Source organism: Plectropomus leopardus, chromosome 5 (assembly GCF_026936395.1).
Source record: "Plectropomus leopardus strain MGB_pleo_1.0 chromosome 5, ASM2693639v1, whole genome shotgun sequence".
Classification (NCBI taxonomy): Eukaryota; Metazoa; Chordata; class Actinopteri; order Perciformes; family Serranidae; genus Plectropomus; species Plectropomus leopardus.
The window spans coordinates 25,769,237-25,794,503 of NC_142180.1; the positions used below are offsets into that span (position 1 = coordinate 25,769,237).

The following is a 25,267-nucleotide window of genomic DNA, read 5'->3' on the forward strand; positions in this document are numbered from 1 at the left end:
ATCGAAAAGGCAAGATTATAATAAGGCTAAAAATGTTCAAATATGGCACATCCCTTAAACAGCTTAAAACACCTTATAACAGCATGAAATAGCGTGCCAAGACACTCCATAGCATAGAATGTTGCAAAGAGGTCCAAAAACACCATAATAAAGCATGTCCAAAAAATGACCGAAAAGGCAAGGCTATAGCAGGGGTAAAAATGTAAAAATATGGCACGTCCCAAAAACAGCTTAAAACACCTCAAAACAGAAGAAAATAGCTTGCCAAGACATGCCGTAGCATAGAATGCTATTTCACATGATGTAGTACTTTCAGCGCCCACTAGATGACACTGCCTCCAGTGCCATTTAGTGGGCACATACATTCCATGTCATCTTGGAGTATATTTTTTGTAGACCAAACCATGAAAACTTCATGTAAATGAATGAATGAATTCATATCAAAACAAAAATCTACAGGCCACTTCCTAGAATAGAGTCTGAAGTCCAACTTAAAACACTGTTGAAATGTCTGAAGGTTTAGCTCAGTTAGTTAGAGGCTTGCCTGCAGAACATGAGATCATTAGTTCAAATCTCAACCTGGACAGGTGAATTTTACAAGCAGCTGTCATAAATATAGAAGGAAAACAACACTGAAAACAGTCTGTCAGTTGGATTAGCTATAAGAATGTGTCAGGAGGGTTGGCTCTGTGGGTTAGACAGCTGGTTGGTGTCTCTGAGGTTGTGGGGTGGGGAGTTTCTAAATTACAACAGATTTACTTTGTCGTTTACTCCTGTTCACACTGTTATACCCATGATGCACTCCCAGACATAAGGAGAACATAAGCTTTTGATAGGGGGCCTAGAGCTTTTAATAAGGGTCCCATAAAAAAACAAGGAGCTGGTTGTTTTAAGATTTTAGAAAGACGGAGGCAAAGACACACACTCCAGTCTACATCAGTGGAGCTGAGGTGGAGTAGGTGAACAGCTATAGGTTCCTTTGAATTACTGTAACCGATAACCTATCTTGGTCATCGCACATCACCACCCAGGTTAAAAAGCACAGGAAAGGCTCTACTTTCTACAGAAACTTAGGAAGGGTAAATTCTACAGCAAGATCCTGGTTAACGTCTACAGAGGAGCGACAGAAAGCATACTGACTGGAAACATTTCTAAGTGGTATGGTTTGTGCACCAACAGGTGATTAAAGGTGCCCAGAACATCACTGCTTCCCATCTCCAGAGCATCAGTGACCTCGGTGAAGTGAGGTATCTGCAGAGCCCAAAGGATACTGAAAGACAGCAGCCACCCCAGCCAGTCTGTTCACCCTGTTGCCATCTGGAAAAAGTATCCGCTGCAGAACCACCAGACCATGGAGCAGCTTCTTTCCCAAGGCTGTGAGACTACTCAACTGCTCTTTCAATGCCAAAAGATGTCGCAGGATTTAGGATCACCTTTAAATGTTCATTTCTTCTTAAACTACATTTAAGAAAAATGACAATTAAGATACCTTGAACCTTGTATTGTACTATGGTCGCACATACACAATCTTACTCATCTATATAAATGATCTTTAAAAATTCCTTTGTTGTGTGTTCTTAATGATTGAACAGGCAATAAGACTTGACAACTGGAAAATTTAAATCCTTACGATGCAGAGTTTCAGAGACAGTTAATGAGCTCAAAGTGGCTCCGGTTTTTGTTTAACAGCATGATGCAGTAAAAACAATAATGCTGGCCTTTTTATAACCTATTCCTATGGTTTCTGGAACCCTGAAGTAAAGATTTTACCGTATCAGATATGACTCTGTTTTGTTTTGACAAATGAAATCAAGTACTTGACTTTGACTTCGACAACCCAAGAAGCCAGGAGAAGCCTATAAACGATAGGGGTACTAGGGGACACAGGAATTTGTTATGGCACAATTTTGATAACTCAGCTAGTGCTAAATAAAATCAAATTTAAAATTCTTTGTATTCAAACAAGTTTAATAAACAATAATATAAATCAAAACTGAACAGACAGGTATAAAAACTCAAGAGAAACCGTTCAGCAGCAGCGGCGGCGGCAGCAAAAGGTACACAGACTTTTAGAGGTCCAGACTGTGGTGAAATAGTTTGTCAATACATGAAGTAAATAAATCAGCTAGGTTGTGTGTCTGGCTGTACTGATGTGGGATATGAGTGTCTGGAGCTCCTGTAGTCTGGATCCCAGCCACTGTGGAGGTGGTGCAGTAGTTTCAGCAGTACCTTCGATGAGATCCCGAAGGGCTCTCAAAGCACTCTCAGCTGTCTGGATGTAGCGGCTATACTCCTCCTCTGCACCGGTCTCCTGCCGAGCTCTCTTTGGACATGGCTGAAAGGGAGGGAAAATTATATGCAGTACAAACAGTAGCCACAAATGGACCATCAAAAATCATGAAAATAATATAAATATAGTTTGGCATTAACAATCATGACAAAATGCCAGAGATGATGATATGATATGAAGCCGTAAAAAATGAAAAAAAGTATTATATGACGTCAAAAGTTGTAAAAAAAACAAAAAAAAGGGGGAAATATGTAGTCAAAAATCCCATGACATCATACTACAATCTGTTGTCAAAAATCAAGACCAAAACTGATAGTACAGTAGCTTCTAAAATCATGAATAAACTTTATAGTATAGTGGGTCGTTAAAATCTTGAAAAAAGACCATAATGAGGTAGGTTATCAAATATCATGAAAAATAGTCATAGTATAGTATCTTGTCAAAAATCATGACAAAATTTCACAGTATAGTATGCTGTCAAAAAATTATGAAAAGGCCATAGTGTTGTATGTCATCCAAAATCATGAAAAAATGTTCTATTATAATATGTCATCAAAAATCAGAAAAAGATGTCATAGTATACTATGTAAGTAAAAAATTATGATTAAACATCATAGAATAGTATGTTGTCAAAAAAATGAAAATAATTATAATATGACATTCAAAAAATGGAAAAAGGCAAAGTTACAAAGTACAGTATGTCGTTGATAAAAATGATGAAGTGTCATAGTATAACATGTTGTCAAAAACCATGAAAAAATGTCTTAGTATAGTATGTTGTTGAAAATTATGATAAAATGTCATAGAATAGTATGTCGTTGAAAAAAAATTACAATGGACATAGAATAATATGATGTCCAAAAAAAAAAGGCCATAAGGCATTACAAAAGTCTCAAGTCTTAAATCTAACTTGCCTTAAGCTGTAGGAACGTTGTATTGGGAACCAAGTATCTCACAAACAAAATGTAATTATAAAATGTATTAATATAATATATTAACAATATAAATGTGTTCATTATAAATGTATTTATAAAAAATATAATGTTTGTACTGTATCTGGGCCATGGAAGTCACCAGAAGTGAGGTTTAACCAAAATGTCAGTGCAAATTGCTACCCTACTGAAAGCCATATACTTCATACATACTGTCCCCTCTTTTCACATGTCCAGTCCAATATAACATGTAATATTATTATATTATGATTACTGTCATACCGGCCAGGATGATTTGGACACACTGTGTGGTCATGCGTATTCAGGAAGACTGTGAGTGCAGTTTTGATATCACTTAATAATGATACTGACCTCTAAATTTGCAACAACTTCAGCAGCCAGTTTGTTGGTAGCATTTTCTTTGCGGTCCTCCAGCCTCTCATTGTGTTGCTGAATAACTGCCATCTCCAGCTTGAGCCTCTGTAGTCGTGACTCTGCATCTTCCTGTCCATTAACAGTCTGCAACAAAACGTAGACTTGTTTACATCAATCTCCATCTAAGGATGATCTTCATCCCAAAATGTTAGCGTCTCCTTACCTTGCTAAGGTAGTTCACCACTTTTGTCTTGGTCTCTTCTACAGACAAACTCTGGGAAATTACCTCTTCGTGGTTTGTAATCTTGAATACCAAAATGACATTTGAGGTCATTGACAAGGTATAAACAGTAGGATAACATCTGAAACATTAAAAGCAGCTTTTGAGTGCCTGCTGTACCTCTGCAAACTGAGAAAAGGCCTCCACAGCGTGCTGATGTAGCAGCCAGGATCTGTCAGCTAACAGGACTCCAAACAGGCTACTCAGTCTTGGCAAAATTTGATTCTGAGGAACAAAAAAGTTGGTGTAAAAGAAAATCATACATAATATATTTACGTAGTGGTTTTCAGTATTTCAGCAAATTCAAATGTATCTATACTGAATGATAATTTCTGAACAAATGATTCCTTTAGTTTATATAATGTAAAAAAAAAAAAAAAAAGACAAATGCACATCTTAAGATGCAAGAACCCAAAGAGATGTTTTGAACTTCATACTTGAAAACACAAATCTATTATTGGTAACTTCATGAATAAAGGAAAAAGAGAAAACCAACTACATTGGTTACCAGAAATGATTGGTAACAGGGTTTGCACTTATAGGGGCAGTCAAATTCAGACAATCCTTTTTAATTTTCAAGGATGAAACAGCTTAATCCACAACCATCTACTTCACTGTTAAAAAGCAGAAAAATAACCCAAGTACCTCAAGCCTGCTGTCAAACCAATGGTTTTGTTAATGGGAAGATTACAATTTAAACAGCAGATTAAATTGTAATTGTCTTCAACCAGTTTTTTTTGTTGTTTTTTTAACACATTGAATCAGTCTTGAGTCTTGCAGGGTCAAAGATGTTTAGAGAAACCTCCAGTGAGAATAACAATAGAATATTTGTCCTTGAGTGACCTTGGTGCAAGGAACTAAAAGGCAAAGGCCTCATTCGTATTCATCTGGTCATCATTACCTGGCTGTCATGCGGGACAAAGATCTTTCCCAGGGAGGAGAGGAACTCCAGAGCAGCCAGCAGCAGCTGATCTGCACACTTCTGAGACACTAGAGTATCCACACACAGCAGAGCCTGGGACGGACACACACACACGCGCAAATGTCAGCAGACGTTTTCTTCATTAAGCAGATGTTTGATGTGACTGACAGCATACCTGACAAATGACTTGAGGTTCAATGTTTTTCACTAAAATGGCTGATATTGACAGGAGCAGCTGCAGAGTGCGCTGGAGCACCAGGTGCACCTGCACCTGCAGTGTGACACATTACAAGGTTAATAGTTATGCTTTTAAAACACACCTGTTTTGTGTTTATGTGTGTGTTCTTGTGTATTTGGTTCTCACCTGATCCGGACTCATTCGTAACCAGAGCTGTGTGATTATCCTCATTGAAGACAACACACACTGTTCCTCAGGTAATGATTGCCCTCGAACCACCGCTAGGAGGGCTGATAGCACTGTATTCTGGAGACAGGGGGAACTTTTTAAAAACAAACATTTGTGAATATTTTTCATGTCAGTTTTCCCCCACCCTGTTTCCTGGCATTGTGTTTTCTGGCTTGAATAAATCGCTCTGGCAAAAATTTAAGTGATATCAGCTGGAAAACATGACTGTAAAATACACTGTAAAACACCCTGACGCACAAGATTGTTTTTATCATTGAAGCTGAATGGAAGGACAGGCCATGGCTGTATCAAGACAAAATAAAAATCAAGTACATTTCACAAAATGTCATATCCTAAAACCAACACAACTAACAAATATCGGACAAATTTCTACCTATATTTTAATGATCTAAACCATCTCTACATTGCAAATGGTGGAGTCAAGTTGAGTTGATATGATTTTGACAGCTATATTTCTCAATCTGACATTAAAAAAAATGATTAGTGTTGTAAATTGTTAAATATGCTGTCAACACTGAAATCTTAAAAAAATCCATGCAATGTCAAAAGAACAAGAGACTAGTATGGCCTGCAAGACTTTGAGTTTTTTTGGTTCTCATTTCAATAAACACTGGAATTTAGTCAAACAAAGGAGAAAGGTCACTAATGGTCTTATCTATGCCATCTGTTTTCAACGGGAACAGGCTTATCTTACTTTTAGTATCACTTGTTGTTAATATCCATTCTCTCCTAAGTGCACAAAAACATAAATTATGCGTCAGGCTTGGCCTTGATGTTTGTTCTGCCCCTTTTATCTCCCTGCACAGTCATTACATTTTCCTGGCTACCGTCATGGGATAAAATGGACCATAAATGGACATTAACACTCTTTACACGGATCTCACAATTTCGTATAACATCTCCACAGAGTTACATAAATAAATAGTAATCTTTTCCACTTGATCACTTTACAAATGGAATTGCTTGTATCTTTGCAGCCCTATGGCGTCTTCACTTGAGCGCAAAGCAGACATTTAGCCCCCACTTATTCATGAAATGTGGAGTTAAAAACAGAACAAAATCTGACAAATTCGTGATGAACTGAAGTCATAGGGGTCTGCTTTTAACAACAGCAAAACTGTATCAAAATACAGTATTTCTTTATAAACTCTCATATAACTTGTGCGGTATTATCCAAGTCTTATTTATCCAGTTGTATACTCAGATCTTCCCAAAGAGAACTGAACTTAAATTGAAACGTATCTATGCTCTCTTTAAAGCCAGACTCCATTTAGGGAAACAAATATTTTACCTGGCTGAACTTGTGAGCTGCTGGTATGCTGCTGGTCTAATGCTGGCTTGATCAGTAGTTTGTGTTGTTGTGTGATTTTGGTGGAGCCAAACTAACCTATTAAAACACTCAAATCACATGAGAACACATACAAACTAATTGATCGAGGCAGCGGTAGACCAGCAGCTCTTGCATTCAGTCAGGTAAAATTACCTTTTTTTGTCAATGGAGTCTGGCTACGATGGCATCTCTAAGTTTCACTTTCAGCTGAGTTCCCTGTCAGGAAGGGTGGTCTGTTAGGGACGTAGGGTACATATTACTGGACAAATGAGACTTGGATAGTACTGCATAAATTCTGTGAGAGTTTTGTTAGAAGATTCATTTTAATTACACTGGCACTGCAGCCCATATCCAAGGTTGTCCTCACCACTTTGTCCACTTGTCCTAGTTTGTACCCTCCATTCTGCCAGTCAGTCACAGCTTTCTGAGTAAGGCTGATGATGTCTGTCTCTACACGGTGACAGGCATCACGTGAAAGAGCTCTGAGAAGGACATGTCGCCACACTGGAAGGTTTTCCGCATCAGAGGGCGGGAAACGCGCCACCAGCTCCATCTGGAGAATCAAAACAATGATATCGGGGGTTATAATCTTGTCAAGTTCAACTTTATTATTATACAGATAAAAATAAATAAGCATTATTAAAAAACAGAAACCTTGACTCTAGACTGGTAGTTTTCTGGGGGATGGTAGTGGTGAATTTAAAGGAGTAAGACAGAGTAAATGTGTGGAGAAATCAACAAATGCAGCTGATGCTGTGCAGCCTTTGAAGGGTCAATGAATGGTTCGATCAACATCAAAAATAATCATGAATCGTATGCTGTGGCTTATGCAAATGAGATCCCAACCCAGCTAAACACCATCTACTTTGTTAATTCCTAGTACCGCCTTTATGTATATAAAATATTTTTAAAAATCTCCACATGTACATGAAATCCAAATCCAAATTTTGATATTTTTTGTGACACAATATAAATGTGAGGCCCATTGCCCGTAAATGTTAAGGGTCATCACAAAATAAAAACTTAACTTAATACCACTTTAATTTTGGAGCTTGTTAAAAACAATAATAATAATAATAATAATAATAATAATAATAATAATAATAATAATAATAATAATAATAATGGACCCCAAACAGGCATTTTCAGAACTCAATTCTGAGTGTCTCTATTTGTGTTAAAGAAAAAACAACTTTTATGGCAAACAAAATGAAATTCAAATTATACACTTCTTTGTTTGTACTGCATACTTGTTAGATTCAAGTCAAATAGCTGCATTACAAAAGTACTTAGAAAAGTATACTTTTCATTATTAGTCACTTTTCCAAAGTTTTCTTTATCTTTTGTCTTATTTGAAATTGTCATGTTCACAAGTATTTACTGAGCTGTCCAATGTGATGGTAGTACTCTGTTTTGGAGTGATTTTCAATTATCAAACTGTTAACAGTAATAATTATAAGTCAGAATGATTGGATGCAAGTTGACACTCTAAGGAGAACTTTGTGAGTTTGTAAAAATGTTCCCTTCAGTTTCCAGCGTTTCTGACCTGGTGGTTTGGCGTCATGAGGAAAACCATGCGTTTGAGCAGCAGGCCCAGGTGGACCGACTGGTAACACTCAGTGGTGCAGGCTTTCACCTAGGGGAGAAACGAGAGAAGCAGAGAGGAGGTGAGGAACAGTGTGAGTGTCAGTGTGAAGGCACAGGAGGAGTAAAAATCACCAGGGCATCAGGATAGAGGAAAAGTGAAGAACTGAGGGAGGTGACTGTGTATGGAAACAAGTGGGATCCAGCTTAATCTGATGACATAATGACGTAACAAGATATGAAAAGGTGTCCCGAGGTCCAACAACACCAATTGTCACCTCTGCTGGGGTGCCACAGAAAACAGGAAGGACCCCATACTAACCTATAATCCTACAGAGAGAGATTAAAAGGATTTAGAGTTATTTTAGAAAGTGTTCAGGAAGAGGTCACAGACATGGAGGCACATCTGTGACCTTGTGGTGTCAAGATGGTGAGCGCTAAGATGTCACAGATCTTCTGAACTATGTCCGAAAAATATAGCAAGTCTACAATATGAAGGTCTACTGGACATATGTATAAGTTGTATCTCATGATGTTTTTTAAGTGCCATTTGCTGTGACCACTCTTTCAAAATAAATTAAAACAAGATTACAAAATATATTCTCTAAAGGTATTGTGTGCTTTCTGGTCTCTACCCACCAGCTGAGCAACAAGGACGACATGATGTAGACAAAGCTCTGCTGTCCCATACCTGTAAACAAAGAAGATAAAATCAGCTTTGGATTCAAAATAGTATAGAAAAAATGCGCAAAAAATGCTTACAAAAAGACTGTGGTGAAACACAGTCTGTAATGAAGGTTTAAGATATAGTAGAATGACCCATATTGTGCTAAAAAGTTTGTCCTGATCAAAATACAGCTGCATGGTGTACATTTTTTTAAAAATGCGACTGATACATGTGAACACACTCTCACCGTGCTGTAAAACACCACACATCTGTTGCCAGTAGAGTTGTTTGAGTATCAGTCTGCAGTACAGCATTAACCAAACAACGCTCCTGGAAAAGAGATAAAAGAGAGGGGAATTCAGCAAAACAGAGAAACAGTGAAAACAGGGTTGAAACTAAAGAAAACAAGATTTTTAAAAAAAATCAGCAGAAGCAGAGAAAATGAAAGTGAAAGAATAGCTTGTGTTAAATGATGGGAAATCCGGCACCAGAACACAGCTAATCACAACAATGTAGTTAGATATCTAAATTAAACAGATGACTCAAAACTAGAGGCCTGCTAATATTTCATTTTTGATGCGGATGTTTAGAGAAAAAAAATTACAATCACAAAATCTAACAATGGCCAGTATTCATTTTTTAAAATAATAACATAACAAACATTCAAGACAAGAATCTCTCAAGTTGTATCTGCTGTAAGATTTGACAGATTGTTTTATGTCTATTTTTTTTCTTGTTAATTTTGATAGAAGTAAGAAGTAAATAAAAACATAAAACACAATTATAATAAATTTGAATTACATTAAATAATGATAACATTCAGCCTATAAATGTTAATTAGGGTTGGGCGACATGATGGTATAAATATAGTATTTGGCAATACTATATCTATTGCGGGAGCTATTCAGGGCAGGTTATATAGCAAATCAGGTTGGGATTCTTGTGTGATCTTGTGATTCTCATGAATCCAGACGCCTTCCAAGATAGCATTATTTGGGCAGACATGGAGGAGGAGAGTATAGATTTACAGTATCAATAAACCAATACTGGCTGTTATCATTTTCCGAAATATCAGTAGCTCCTCCTAAAACACCTTTGACCAAGAAAAAAAATCAATTAGTAAAATAACTCAAACTGATCAAGTCAAACTTATGGCAAGAACCCATTTGCAGATGGGTTTGAGGTCAGATGTGGTCCAAGAGAGACTAACGACAAATTATTGAAGACGTACCCTGAAGATGCATTGTTAACCCCTCTGTGAGGTCAGCCCACATAGAAATCCTGTTCAGATCAAACATCTTTGACTTTGAATTTACTTTTTTGTTGGAAAATATGATGTACAGCGAAAAAGATTCCCTGCACCACAAAGGTGGCCTGCGTGCTACTTCCTACTAATCAAAACACAATTGCAGGACATGAGATGCCTTCAGATAAAAACCGTCTGGTTTCACATTTAGTTTAGTTTCGCTTTCTCAATCGCTCCCCTCTGCTCATTCTGTTTTGTCAAACTGAATTTTAATTCCTAGTTTCTACTATGGAAAAGCCTGGGCAAACGCTTGATATTTGTGCAAAATAGAGGAGACATGGGCAAGTACATGAACATAGATGACAGAACATACATGATAAAACATTGTTATATGCATGTCTGTCTATAGCCCTGTTCACACATGCACTACACACTTGAAACTGTCTAGACATTACCTGAAGGAGCTGTATGTGAGAACGCAAATGTCCGAATAAGTTTATTTGCACAAAAAAATAATAATAACAATATAAAAACAAACTTTATCCTGTCATCTCTTTAGTACAAATCTAGGTCAGCTTGCACAAAACCAGAAGAAAATAAACATCAGAAGTTAAAGAAAGTAAATCGGAATGAAGACAGAAACAAACATATCTAACTGGAGAGATAAGGAGATTCAGAGGCCTACTTTGCTAAGAGCCTAAGCCGAAAGAGTCAAACTAGATACAGGAACGGCAAGAAACTCTTGTTTAAGACTAAATTATGACGCAGCTACAGGACTGCAGTGTAATTAGTGTCATCACTCTACTCAGGCAGCACCCCTCACCTAAACCAAATTAATATTTCCAGTAAGTGGGAACACATCTGACACACACAAACTCCTGTTGTGTTATATGTTTGATAGATAAAGATCATTTCAGAAAACAGCTCATGTATGTATGTCAATAAACATTGTAAGCAGAACAGTGTCAAATGACTTCTACATGCTGCTCATGATATAATGTATGTGGTAATGTGTGCAGAGCTCACCAGCACGGGGAAGTACACTGGGGAAAGTGCAGCCACATTGGCACAGAGTTGCACACAGATGTGGTTGTGTAGGGTGACCTGGACCTGGGCCTGACCCTTCATCATCACCCCTGGCAACAGTACCGGCACCTGACGCTCAGTATAGCATCGCCTGAAACTAGTGAACAAGGCCTGATAGAGAGGAAGTCTGGAAACAGAGGGTGTGAAAAAAAGCACAAGCATTTTAGAAATATGTGTTTCCACACATTAGCTTAAATAATATAACGAATAGTATAATCGTTTTAGGAGTACTAATTGATGCATAAATAGATTTGTACATGCTCTTCAAAGTCTCACTTTATGAATATTAACATTGATGACTACTACTAAGTCATAAAGTCCAAAATCACCAGTTTCTTTTGCAAAGCTGTCGTGTCTTTGGGTTCTATTACTGCTGAATAGTGCACAACATCAAAAAGCAATATTTTCTTCATGTATACCTGCCAACTTGGGCTGGCAGCCTGACAACCAGTTCCAAAGTTATCTGCTGGTCTCTGCATTAAAGCTCCGAATGGTACACAATTACTTCAGTTGGTGACAACTAAACCCCTACTGATTACCTGGGTGTTTCCTCAGAAAACTGGCTACCGTTGTACCAAAGCCGTAGTACCTCCTCTGGTTGGGAGGTGAGCTGACCCAGGACGCTCACCAGTAAGAGACACTGAGGAAGTTCATGTTCAGGACACAAGCCTGCAGAGAACAGAGGCAATACATGAGACTCCTGTGTCCAACTATACATTACATTAGTGATACACTGATGCAAAACACTGGACTGTGCAGATGCTGATCTATTTTACTGTATTGTAGAGGAAAAGTAGGACTGAAGTATTCCAACCACTAATGTTAACAAGTTTTGAGTGGGTAATATGCCAACACTGGGAACAAGAGTACGAAATAAAGAATAAATTACACTGTCAGCATTCATGTTAAAAACATTGTCTCCACTGCAAAGGTGGTTGATATCTGTGGAAAAAGAAAACTGAGGACATGCTTTGAACTCACCTGGTTCCTGCTGGAGGACAACTTCAGCAAAGGGCCTTAAAGGCAGCAGCTGGAGCAGGAAGGCATCCATGGGAACCAGAGCTGCTGCATTCAGCTCCTCAGACAGAGCTGAGGGCAGTGTTGGAGCACACAAGCTGGGAGGGAACTTACTGAAAGACATCAGAATGCACAATTTTCAACTACTCAATAATCATCAACTCAAAGGATAACTTTCTGTCTGAACCTGCTTCTTAGAGCTGCACATACCTGATGACCTGGAGGTAGAGTTGGTGAAAGCAGCTACAATACTTTGCCAGAAAAAATTTGAATTCCTGTTCAAAGGGTAAAGGACAATAGGGATTAAGTTGAGCTGCTTTGTATTCAGAAATAGCGACGGAAAAAAACGCAGCACAAGGTTTTTAGAGTGAAGAGGAGGTCAAGAAGATAGTACCTTTATGTAATGAACCAAAGTGTTGGCAAAAAATCTGCACATCTTTGCAGTTTTCTGGAACAGCTTGTATTCTGGGCTTTGTGTTGCCTCCTTTAAAAAAAGAGACACAAGATCATTAATAAAAAATGTGACAAAGATCAAGTCAACCTGGATAAACGCATATGTCACTTTTTTCCACAACAAAGGGAAGCAAAAAAGGAAAAAAAATCCACACATAAATACCTACAATTGCAGTAACTCTAGTATATGTATAAGGACTGCGCTGTACTTAGGCTTCAATAATTTCTTTTTTTTATGTTGGGCATACACTAACTCTCTAGTGAACACAAATAGATGCTAAAGAACAAAAGGTTTATTCTCTTAAATCTCCAACACTAAAATTTTTCTTTAAAAATTTGGAAGATAGAAAAGTTAGATGTCCAGTGTGACAGATTCAGGGAGATTAAGTGACATCTAGTTGTGAGGATTGCAGATTGCAACCAGCTGAAACTTCTCCAGGTTTGGATTACTTCTGTGTTTATTGTTCGGGAGGTTTTAACCATGAGCTGAATATCCTCAGAGGTCTCTTCCTCTCCAAAACAAACAAATCGGGTGATAAAAACTGGTAAAAACCTGCTCCCTATACTTCTATAAACAGCTCATTCTAAGGTCACAAAAACACTGCCATTTTTTTTCAAGTGATTATAAACTAATGAAAGCATACTTCCTGTATTATATTCAATTTCTGCAAGTTTGTTCCCCTACATCTACACACTGGACATTTATAAATTATAAAGAGAAAGAAAGGTGAAGAGTAGCAATAAACACTCATTCAATAGTCAAATCAATAATAATAAAAAGCTACCAAAAGCTATGAATAATACTTGCTCCATCTTTCTTTTTAAACTAACAATCAGATCTTTCCTACCTGAAGACCAGTGTGTTTAATCTGTTCGGCCAGCTCCACACAGTGGTGGAAGGAGGCCAACAAGTTGTCACACAGGCTGTTGCTGATGTTACCGTGATGCAGATGTTCCTCCACCAGTGACTGGTACTTCAGACTCTGTCTGAACAGAAGTAATAACAATTCAAAATAGTCACTCGGTGTACAAATTATCTATTCAATTTTTTTAAAAAAAGATTTATCTAGTATGACAGACATAAAAACACAAGTGTCAACATGACAGTTTGCTGTACTGACTTGATGAGGAATTTCCATGTGTTTGCATGCAGTGCTATGTCCAGGTTGGAGATAATAGAGCAGATATCCAGCAGGCTGTGAATCACTGAGGAAAATGAAAAATAACTTGCATTTAAGGTATACAAGCACAACAACACAAGGGCTAATAACTAAGCGTGTTGCAGCTGACAAGAGAGAAATACATACAGAAACACACACCTGTAACAATGTCAGAAACCTCTTCCTCGGAGGCACTGCTGTCGAGGGAGAGCCGGTCCAGCAGATCCAACAGACCTTTCTGGAGGGCGTAAGCCTCTTTGAAGAGTCCCTGAAGCAGGTCAGCCACCAGGGACAGACGGCCACAGTAAACCACCTCACTCTCCTGAGGACAAAATGCAAGTATACTTACACTCATCATTTTCATCCCTCATTGGGGCCGGTCATTATGTTCACTTGCATCCTAAAGTGGCCGTGTTTCCTGCTGCGATTAGATACTTATCACAGTAGCCTCTAATTAATGAGGTCCTCTTGAGTTGTTGACAACTCAGATAATACTTTTGGTACTAAAACACTATAATAACAAGAGGATAATGAGGAAAGTGCAAATGACTGGTTGATTCTCTTGAGGTGCATGTATGCTGCAAATGGTATTTTTAAAAGTCCGGCAGCACTCGAACTTTGGTACCATTTATTTGTTTATTGATCCAATTTTTACCCAGTTTTAAATAGTCAAAATGAAAACTAAAATGTTGTACTTTTTTGTTAAAAAAAGGAAATAATGAGCCCTATGTATAAATAAATTTGGCACCACTTCAGGTTAGATCTAAGTTTGCAGTATGTTTTGTTAGCCAAACCACTCATTTAATTTATCATTAAATTTAATATCATAACATAGCTTTATCACAAATCTTTAAAATGACCTCTTAGTACTATTAACAAAATCACTATTTTTACTTAAATAATAATAATGCTACAAATTCATATCAAAGAAATTCAGCCATGATTATAGTAATTACCGCACAGCTTAGTTTAAAATAATAAAAAACTTGCTGTACAAATTGGGACTGAGCTTTCCACAGAGATAAAATTAACTAAAGATTTTACAAGCATTGCTGAAGTAAAAAGACAAACCTTGCAGTGCTGAAAGGTTTCCCTCAGGACTTTCAGGATGCAAGTTGGTAACGAGCGGATGGCATCCAAGTCAGGAGCTTCCTCAAATGTGCTGATGTGCCGCACGCAAGTGGACAATGCGTCAATTATCTGCATCATTGCCTGAAATAGAAAGCAGTAGCTTGTCAAAATGTAGGGCATGAGATGTTTCAGGCATGAAATGACAAGTTGTTATTTATTTTTATTTTTTTACAAAAAAAGTATCATACATGCCATAAACGTGTAAGGTACTAATTCTACCTTTCTTAAATACACAGCCTTGCAAAGAACAACTAAGTTAGTTATAACAGTACCTGCAAAATGTTCCTTAGTAAGGCACACAGTTCAGTGTTTTGACTGGACAGCTCTCTAACTTGGTCCAAGATTTCTTTCATCATGCCGTCAAACATCGTCGCTGCCTGCAGACATTTATGACAGAAACATTCACACAGACCAGTCAATATACTTTTAAAAGAATATATAAATAATCCAACCATATACAAGACACAAAAATTATACTTCTATCAACAAATTGTACAATCACAAGAAATACTTCACAAGACTCAGGGTGATCAATTTTGCAGAAAACCAACTGTCTGAATAAAAACAGATTCAGGATATCAACAGGCCGCAAAAAGAGTTTTAAAAAATGTCATCATAAAATGTGGAGGCTCACGCACACCATCAAATACTTGTAGACAAGTGCATAGGAGTAAACAATCCACAGGTAAGGAAAAAAGAATGTACACACAATGTCCTATTACTTGCAATAAACTTTATTAAGCACACAACACTTTGGTCCACAGGACTCTGCCTGAGGGGGGTCTTGTGTGATTTATAAAGTTTATTGCAAATAAGGAATTCTCTCTTTCTTCAAAAAATGTCATTCTGTACTGTTATATTGGCTGTTCCAAAAACAAAGTGTAATGCTATTCAAGACATTTAATGGCCTTAAGTTTAAGCTTTTTTTTTTCCCAGGACCCACAGCCCTCAAGACAAGATGCATTTGACCATGTTTACCTTTGGTAAGATCTTGGAGAAACATTCATCTTCCAGCTCAGACAAACCAATATGAGGGAGGAACATGTCTGTAATGATCTTCAGTATACCTGTAGGGGTGTTCTGTTTTTAAGACACTTCATACTTTGATCATAAATAGTTTTTCAGGCACAAACTGAGTATTTTATAATTATAAATTGTGCAATGAATAAACTTACGTATATGATCGTCCCAGCTCTCAGAGCTATTATGCAAAGAGTGCAAACAGTCAAGGAAAACCACAAAACGGCAAATTCACTTCCACTGTTTAAACCTGACAAATAGCATGGCAAGCTTGCAATAACAGGGAATAAAATATGATGACAAAGCATCAGTAAAACATAAACGTGTGTCCAGCTTTATCCAGAAAATATTTAACATCTTTGAAACATTATCATCTTGAGAGAGTTTGAAGATATGGGTGCTCAATGATTCAGTAGAAATTAAACAGTTAAATTCCATGCATTTTAATCTTCAGACCTAATTCCAGTCTTCAGAGGATTTCAAAACTTTATGGGACCTGTTGCTACATCACTCCACACCCCTCACAAACGCCGTTAGAGTGGCGCCGTTACTCAAAATATCACAAGAATGAAGCTGAGTGGCATTTGACAGGATATGGTGAGTTTTGGGAGGACAGACTTGAGGTTCTGGCGGCAGGTTTCCTGACTCCACTGCACAACCTCGTCCAGGAGAGAGATGTTGGTCTGGGACATGATGACAACAGTCACCGGGGGAGTTCAGGACGACTGTCCAAACGACAAACAGTTTCACAACAATATCACCGTGTGAGTCACTCAAAGTGACTCAGTTTATTACGAAACCTTTCAGTACTTTCTTCTAAAAAGCTGATGTTGTTGGCAATTAGTTTCCTGTTTGAGGACCGTGACTCACGTTAGCTTATGTTTGCTGTGTTGTATGTTTTGCTAACGCTAGCGTTTCACTTTAGCACGGTAGTTAAAGTTAGTAAGGATCATGTGTACAGCGTCTTACCATAAATGACCGGCTGTATCTTCTGTTCAGGAAAATAAAGTCACATCTACGCGTTTGTTGCTTTTAACGTCGCCATTGAGTTTTTTAAACCACTACATTGTGTAATTTACACGGTGAAGAATGGAGACAGTCCGCGCGCTGCTGTTTGAATCGGATGTGATGTCATTAGCAGAGCGACACATCCGTGTTCGCTCTGATTGGTTGAAATGATAAACTCCAAAGTTTTTAACCAATAGGAGACCTCACAGAGTGCAAAGCGTTGAAAATAACAACCATCACTGTGACGCTATGAGGATCACATTAGTGCACTAGAATAGACTGTAAACAGAGTAGAATAGACTTAAAGGGCTCTGGATCAAATGAAAGGGTTAAATATAAATTAATACACGTTTGGTATGAAGTGACGACTTAAATACGTACGAACGCTACAAATATGAGAATAAATAAAAATATGGATATAAATATAATTTATATTTTCGGGTTTGTTTTTTTTTACGTTTTTTGCGTACTTGTTTAAAGGTAATATTTGTTGTCCTATATGTCCCATTCAATATCCGGAGTCTGGTCGCGGGGGCAGCAGCCTAAGCAGGGAAGTACAGACTTCCCTCTCTCCGGCCACTTCGTCCAGCTCTTCCCGGGGGATCCCGAGGCGTTCCCAGGCCAGCTGAGAGACATCGTCTCTCCAGCGTGTTTGCGAGAGCAAATCTACCCTTAGCAAAGTGGAACTGCTGTCAAAGCATTTCGCATAACCTGTATGATGCATTCATTATCAGTAAGAACTTAGAGACTTAAGACTTAATTTATACTAATGTTGAACTCTATAATAAACTTTGGATGATGAGTCTTCATAAATCTGGGTTTGAAACACTAAAACACTGTGACTGAATCAGACCCATGTTATGGATACCATGTTAAGCATACTTGTGATAGGTGATAGTTAATCTCATTCCTGCAGTATATTCAAGAATAACAAAGAAATAGGCACACAATTAAAATCAATGTTTTAAATGTTTTCTTTAAATTTAACAAAAGTTTAAAGTGAAGGTTGGGCTTAATTAATAAATATATAAAATGGCATAAATAACCAAATGCAATTAGAATAGATCTATTAGTCTGACATTGATGTTATTAACTGTAATCCAAATAATGTTTTATTTAAATTACATTACGTTAATTCTCCACACTGCTTATCCATCATGACTGAGTGAGAAACTCTGTTTTAGCAATAAAATGATGCATAGATAAATATTACCATTTACACTTTAATATATTTCTAATCAACAACTATGTAAATATGAAGGTCATAAGGTTTTTTTATTAATAATAATTATACTTTCATTTGTATTTTAACTGTTTTAGATTTCACTTAAAACCGTTCAGGAAATGATGATATTTGTCCTATATGAGTCTGGAATTTCTCTTGGCTCTGACTTTATTGACTCCATAAAATCAGTGTCTGGTGAGCCATTGTTTCACTGATAAGATCTGAAGCAAGCAAGTACACCAGCAGGCTTTTGCTGCAGCTTTGTTTCCCGACAGCCTGAGGTGTTGGTGGCTGCCACTGCAGGAAGCAACTTACTTCTAGTCAGGAAATAGGACTCCATGCTGATGTTTATCTCTCCTCACATGCAGTTTATTAGGATACTGCTTACTATGTACTTACACTATGAAAAAAATCATTTCCCCAAAGAATCTGGTTGATCAAAGGGGCTATCAATCAGATTGAGTATGTTGAGACTCATTACTGTCGTGTCAACATAAAAAAAGCTGTATTGGTAAAAACTCTGTAGAGTGCAGTAATTTGGCTACTGCAGGATGAAATTAAAAAAGAAAAAATTCACTTCCACGTACTCTGCTACACTGACACAGTCCACAGATGTCTGTCTTCTTCAATTGTAAATGTATTTTCATAAACAGCTATTCATTGTGAATGTCTCACTCGCTCTGTGTGAGAGTGTATGTGCTTTTGGTGAGAGACAAATTTGGAAGAAATCTGAGGTTAAAATAAATCTATCACCCCGAAAGCTCCTGAATAAGTAGACAGATTTTCATTTGAATATGTGAACAAAGTTAACATAATGCAAAAACCAAACACAGCATACTATATAAATAAAATAACTTGGAACAAATTAAGAAAATATTATTTTCTAGGTTATATTCTGTGAGATTACAAAGACTACGGCAAAACCTCCAAATAGATTACAGAATTTGACCTTTTAACCGTTACATGACTAATCAGACTGATTCCAGTTTCGTCGTGAAGCTGATTGTTTCGAGTGAAATCTCATTAGGGCCTGACTGTAACATTTGCATTTTCCAAGAAAAGGGCTGTGTCTTTGCAGTTTAATACCTCTCCCTCCTGTGCTGACCTCCCTGTTTTTAGATAATGGAAAGGTTATCAGTCTGCAGGAAACTGTCTTCAGGTTCAGGATGGAAAACGGAAGGAATATGCCTTTTTGTTTTTCTGTTTTTGAGGTCACAGGGGCAGAATGCATTGAGTATCAGTGTCTGCGTCTGCTGGTAAGGGCCAAGGTGAATGGAGCCCTTTGGGATGAGTGGACAGCAGCTAATTTAGTTATTTTAGAGTTACACACCACTCTTCCTACAAATGTTCTCTTTGAACTCACCAGATTCATGGTGAGTCACGAGCAAAAAAAAGACAGCAACGGCATGAATATGCTTCCCTGCTGGACATGTACTTTTGCAACCACGGACAACCTCGTGGGAAAACCCCAGAGGAAAAGGATGCATTCTTGGAATATGAAAGTGAAATCCAGGGGAATAAAGGTAACATTTTTTAGTTTAGTCCTAGCTTTACAACACAAAATGAAAACCCCTCTGAACAGCAAATTTGATCACTTGTTGACAATACAGAGGGAAACTTTTGCTTTCTGATTCCTACCTTTGGATTGTACTCAAATAATGATCATTGTCCAACATATAGGAAAATCCTTTTTTCTTGCTTTCTTTCTTTGCATTTTAGAGTCTACTAAAATACTGCAACTATCAGATGCATTGCTATACAATTTTGTGCAACATTCAAGATCCCCAGAGGATTAATCCTTTAGTGATCACCTAACAGTTCCCCTGGTACCAAAAGCAAGCCTCTTATTCTGTGAAATATCTGAACTACTTTCCACATGAATAATGACTTTGGTGATCACATGACGTTCCACTTGTGGTTTCCACTGAAGAGTCTCAACAGTTCGATGGACTACAATGAAATTTGTTTCAGATTTTTTTTTTCCCCAAGGGTGAGTTTTAAGTTTTTCTCTAGTGCCATCAGCATTAGTGATGGGCAGACATTTCACAGTATCAGTTCTTTCAAGCTGATACATGTTAATGTATTAAACCTTCTGAGTTTTGATGTTTTTTTGAAAAATATCTCAGTTTCTCTGCAATCTCTACCAAGTCTGCTATAGCAGCCCATCTCACAAAACTTCTCCTCAATGCATTACAACTTAAAACTCACAAACAAACAGAAGTCGTTGGAACGACCATCTGTCAGACATGTCCATGCATCTCAAGTCCGATGTAATTGGTCCTCACTGAGTCATTCAGTGCTATTGCTGCACTACATTAATAACAGTGAGGGAGTGAAAGGCAAAAGTCAGGGACTCGTGAGCACTCGGACGTTTGACAGGCTAACCAAGTACATATCAGGCACTAAAAAGAGTCATTCAAAAAGATTTTTTCATTCATATTTGCCCATCACTAATCAGGGACTGGATCATAACCTGTAGAACTATCAATCAACCAACAAAGCTTTAGTTGTATCGCACTTTTCATACAAGCAAAACTGTAACGCTAAGTGCCTTATAGAGTAAAACAGAAGCCCGCAACACCCACCCATACACACACACACACACACACACACACACACACACACATACACGCACGCACAAGTACACAAGCACATGGGTTAGAAAGCAAGACTTTAATTAAAGATTGTAATTAATTAGAGCACTAAAATAAAAGACCTCATTAAAACCAGGAAGTGAGGGTATGCTACCATAACTGAGGAAATACCAGAGGCAGGGTAAAAACCTTTAAATAAAAGACAATAAATAAATAAATAAATAAATAAATAAACAAACAAACAATAAGTTAAATAAATAAAATAAAATACTCTAAATAGGAGATAAAAGGTAAAGAAAAGTTTAAGAGAACAAATAATACTAGATACAAATTTTAAAAAATTATAAATGAATTTAAAAAAATTTAAAAATAAAATAATATACACTCTGGTAAATTAATAAAACAGACTACATGTATAAATTAATAGTCAATACATAAATAGGTAAAGTTCAAATAAAAGCCAAACTAAAGAAGTTAGGTCCTGAGTTTGCACTTAAAAAATCACCCCCCTCTGCTGCCCTCGGGTCTTCAGGCAGGCTGTTCCACAGATGTAGTCCTTAGTAATGAAAAGATGCCTCACAGTGAGTTTCGGTTCTTTGGACCCTTAAAAGTCCACTGCCAGAAGACCTGAGGGTACGAGAGGGCTCATAAGATAAAAGCAGATCTGATGAATAACTACAACCAAGACCATTAAGAGCTTTAAAAAAATAATAAAAGGGTCTCAAAATCAGTCCCAAAGCCCACTGGGGGAACTAATGACATTCCCATCAGTCTCAGTTGTCCTGTGTTTCCTGCTAATAGGTACATGTAAGCCTGCAAACATAATAATATGGTGAACCTGCTGTGGCTGCAGACTCAGGGTCCCAAATCCATACTACATACGAACCGTCAAAATACAGTTTCTGCTGTTAGTAAAAAAAAAAGTGTAACATTGGTTGTCAACCAAACTGTTACTCTGGAATGTCAAATTAGACTTAAACTCACTGAACAAATATCAAAATGTATTTTAAAAGATTTTTTTGAGCTGTAACAACACACAATTTAAATATTTCCAACTATAAGTAACAAATTACTTTTCGTTGTGCATTGTGCTGCACCGTATTTATACACTGTGTTCCATATGCATGTGTCTGCTTCAAATATATTTTATTTAGTCACTATTCTGGTGTGAAAAAAAGAACTAACTAAAAAGCTGCTCAAAATCAGTATTGATTTGGGACACAATGTTCATCTTATTCTTTTATGGTATATATTTGCTAAATGAGGAGGCAGAAGAAAGAGAAGGGAACAGTTGTTTGCTGAAATGTGTGTATAGTTGTTTACATGCTCCTAGGCTCAGGCTATTTTAACTCTCTGTAACCATGTTTTTGTTAAAGTTTTGCCAATTCCTTGCCTTTAATCCATTATTGTCAGTGCGTTATGATTATTTATTATTACACAGAAATTAAAGCATATCGCAATGGAAGCCCTCTTATCTGTATCTGGTGTTTTAAACTTTCCCTCAGCGTAAAAGGATGTGTTAGTGACTAAGGCTGGCTCACCCCTTCCTGTGTGGACTTCACGCTTGGCACCAGGCCTTCTATTCTGATGAAGTTAATCGGACGCAAAGCCAAAAAAATAGTAAGTGGAAAGAATCATTCTATTTATAAGGGTAATGATGTTGGCAGAATTTATACCACATCCTTCACATTTTTGCTGGATGAAAATGATAAAACCTGCAATAAAAAAACACTTTTTTAGGAGTCGGTTTAAATGCAGAATGATGTATTTGAATTAAATGATGGTTGTACAGAGGGATCGATTAGTACAAGATTCTTACATTGGAACTATCAATAACGGCAGATAATTGAATAGAGACCCAGGTTCAATCTATTTTTTGTCGTCAGACCAGGTGACTTCATAGTCGCCATAGGCACTCTTCAGCTTCTCTGCAGACACAGAATGGTCTGCTTTCCCAAATGCCTGGAAATTATTGAGAAATAATGTTTATTTTTACATTCAAACATTACTAAGTATATGTAGTAGTATATTAATAGTATTTTATTCAGCTTTTAAAGGTCCAGTGTGTAGGATTTAGCAGGATATATTGTCAGAAATGGAATATAAGTATGTTTTCTTTAGTGTATTATTACTTTAAAATAAAGATTCTTGTGTTTTCATTACCTTGGAATGCCCTGTTTATATCTATATATGAAGCGGGTCCTCCTCCACAAAGTTTGCCATGTTGCACCGTCGCATTTCTACAGTAGCCTAAAACCAGATGCTGGCTCTGGATAGGGCCATTAAAGTTTTTGTGTAGACCACTGCAGTTAGCAGCCCCTACACAACAAGTCGAACGGCTCTGGAAAAACACTGATTTTTAACGTGAAACTGCTTCATTCAATGCTTTTATCAATTTTCATCGCCTGGTTTGTTTTATTTAGAGAGGAAGGGACCTCTGCGGGTAATTCACCTCACACTAAAATCCTCCTGAAAGTCTGGATCTTAAGTTAGCAGACAAAAAAGCTGAGCACATGTAAGCATGTGCTGGGCTAGCAGGTCATTTGCAATGTGACAACAATGTAATACAAACACTGATTTGTTATCTGAAACTGCTTTGTTCAGTGTTTTTACTTATTTTAAATTAGCAGGACGGTTTGTTTTGGAGAGAGAGAAACCTCCGCGGATAATTTGGCTGCCGGAAAAAAAACCTCCTTAACAATGAACCCTGACCTTGAGGTCATACTTGGCAAAGGAGCAAAGTTTTAGCTGGCTGGAATCTGCAATCCTCACCGCAAGATCACTTAATCCTACACACTGCTCCTTTAAATGCATTTCCAGTCAAATGAACTCACAGTTGATTCTCCAAACACCCTTAGTTTTTTCTCTTGGCTGTTGTGCTCAATCTTCCCTCCTCCGAGGCATTTACTCTCCATCCCCAAGGCCTCCATGGCTGGACTGACTTTCTCAAATATATGATCTGCAAATAATTAAGAAAATCCATTAATAAAAACATACAATCTGGTTTAGCCACAGGGAAGTCAAATAAGCAACATATTTTCAGCATGTTATTGTCATTAGTCTCACATCTAATCTATAATTGGTGCCTTGAGTATTTGAAATACGCATATTAAATTTGGAAAGCATTGCATCTGTCTGTTCAGTTTTTAATGCACGCTGCACGTTTTCAGTGTGCACGACACTACATGAGTCAAGTAAAATAGCTCATTCTGCAGCAACAATACAGGTCGCGGTTTGCACGTTATCACGAGTTAAACTGACGCACTTGGCGCTCCTCTGCAGCAAATGGCAGTAATCAACTTACTGTGATACTCTGCACTTTTTGTGCCTCGGACTATGTCTTTATGCACATCGCCATCTTTCACTTTCACTCTGACCAGAATGTACTTAAAGGTTCCCTCTGGATCAATCTCTACAACGGGGATTTTAGCCAGAGCGTCTGCCATAGCGACTGTGGCTTTAGTCAGAGCACCGGAAACCCTCAGACTGCCAAGAGGTCTACCGACGACCGACAACATAGTGCTGTTCTTACATATGGCTTTATTTGGACTGGGACTATTTCCTGTCTTAAAGAGACAGTCCACCTGCAAACTGTCGGCATAACTGTACATGGTAATGCAAACTGGCGACCCCATATGGCAACTAGGGGAACTGTTTGAATTTAAAAGCCCTTAAAACTAAAAAAAAATAATGTTGTCAGTGTACTGTAGCTTATATGTAGCAGCTAGTGCACTAGAATAAAGGGCTTAAAGGGCTCTTGTACCAACCATCGATTGTATATAAAGATCTTTATGTGCAGTCTATGGTACCAACCCAGTTTATAGCAAAGAGAAGAGATCAAAAATACATCTAATAATAAACTTTATTTTACACTTTATCTAAAAAAGCACTTTTTAAAAACAAAGCTATAAAGCCCTCTACGTGGTTTAACATGCTTTTTTTTAAATATAGGATTTGGGCAAATAACATCAGACAGTTTTAAGAAACTCAAAGAAAAGTAACCCCAACAGTAAAGATAATTACCACTGATGAAATAGAAATGCAAAGCTGGCAACCAACATCCCTGAAGATTGCACTGAGGCAAATAAAATCAAACAATTAAAATAGAAACATACAAAACATACATACATATAATAACCAATGATGATGTAAGATAAAAACAATGTAAAATAACAATGATCATCAAATAAAATATGTTTATATTAAACAATGTGCCAAAATGAATTAACAATTAAATGTACAAAATGAATTAACAAGTAAATCTGCTAAAATTAATAAAGGGCTTTTTAACCGATTACTTTTAAGAAGTGATTTAAAAGATATTAGATTCTGCAGGCCTCAGACCCTAAGGTCACCCCTAATGTGAGCAAGCTTAGGACTTTTATCCATTTGATTGTTTTTTTATTTCCTTTAACCAGAGAAGATTTTCCGCTGGTGTCTATCAGGAAGGTCAGAGGCCACTATCTAAGCTAGTAGGGATGTAGCTGTTGGTTCAGGACTACTTAATCAGACAGCAGGAT

At 37.4% G+C, this 25,267-nt stretch overlaps 2 protein-coding genes across 5 annotated transcripts; both read right to left on the reverse strand.

Annotated features, from left to right (window-relative positions):
* Positions 1 to 1,947: 1,947 nt before the first annotated feature.
* firrm (fignl1 interacting regulator of recombination and mitosis) lies at positions 1,948 to 17,070 on the reverse strand. Of its 2 annotated transcripts, none has more exons than XM_088077815.1 (25): positions 16,890 to 17,070; positions 16,517 to 16,603; positions 16,076 to 16,115; positions 15,879 to 15,967; positions 15,173 to 15,277; positions 14,841 to 14,981; positions 13,929 to 14,091; positions 13,731 to 13,815; positions 13,458 to 13,596; positions 12,551 to 12,640; positions 12,367 to 12,431; positions 12,121 to 12,269; positions 11,679 to 11,808; positions 11,080 to 11,266; positions 9,055 to 9,137; positions 8,780 to 8,831; positions 8,103 to 8,192; positions 6,924 to 7,109; positions 5,164 to 5,283; positions 4,975 to 5,070; positions 4,779 to 4,892; positions 3,998 to 4,102; positions 3,821 to 3,901; positions 3,595 to 3,741; positions 1,948 to 2,335 (listed from the first exon to the last, which is right to left on the reverse strand). In XM_088077815.1, exons 1-25 carry the CDS (start codon positions 16,890 to 16,892, stop codon positions 2,126 to 2,128), a joined length of 2,757 nt encoding a protein of 918 aa, XP_087933941.1. In that variant the 5' UTR covers positions 16,893 to 17,070; the 3' UTR covers positions 1,948 to 2,125. The 2 variants fall into 2 exon arrangements, with proteins under 2 accessions (XP_087933941.1, XP_087933940.1); XM_088077814.1 differs by having other exon boundaries at positions 16,517 to 16,645.
* Positions 17,071 to 20,884: 3,814 nt separating this feature from the next.
* On the reverse strand, positions 20,885 to 24,295 carry LOC121941185 (14 kDa phosphohistidine phosphatase). Of its 3 annotated transcripts, XR_015776642.1 has the most exons (4): positions 24,052 to 24,291; positions 23,582 to 23,706; positions 22,567 to 22,709; positions 22,368 to 22,462 (listed from the first exon to the last, which is right to left on the reverse strand). XR_015776642.1 is itself a non-coding variant. In XM_088077816.1 (3 exons), the coding sequence occupies exons 1-3, from the start codon at positions 24,263 to 24,265 to the stop codon at positions 21,324 to 21,326; spliced, it is 390 nt and encodes a 129-aa protein (XP_087933942.1). In that variant the 5' UTR covers positions 24,266 to 24,295; the 3' UTR covers positions 20,885 to 21,323. The 3 variants fall into 3 exon arrangements, 2 of the variants coding, with proteins under 2 accessions (XP_087933942.1, XP_042339850.1); XM_088077816.1 differs by lacking the exons at positions 22,368 to 22,462; positions 22,567 to 22,709 and adding an exon at positions 20,885 to 21,374 and having other exon boundaries at positions 24,052 to 24,295; XM_042483916.2 differs by lacking the exon at positions 22,368 to 22,462 and having other exon boundaries at positions 22,495 to 22,709; positions 24,052 to 24,290.
* Positions 24,296 to 25,267: the final 972 nt, after the last annotated feature.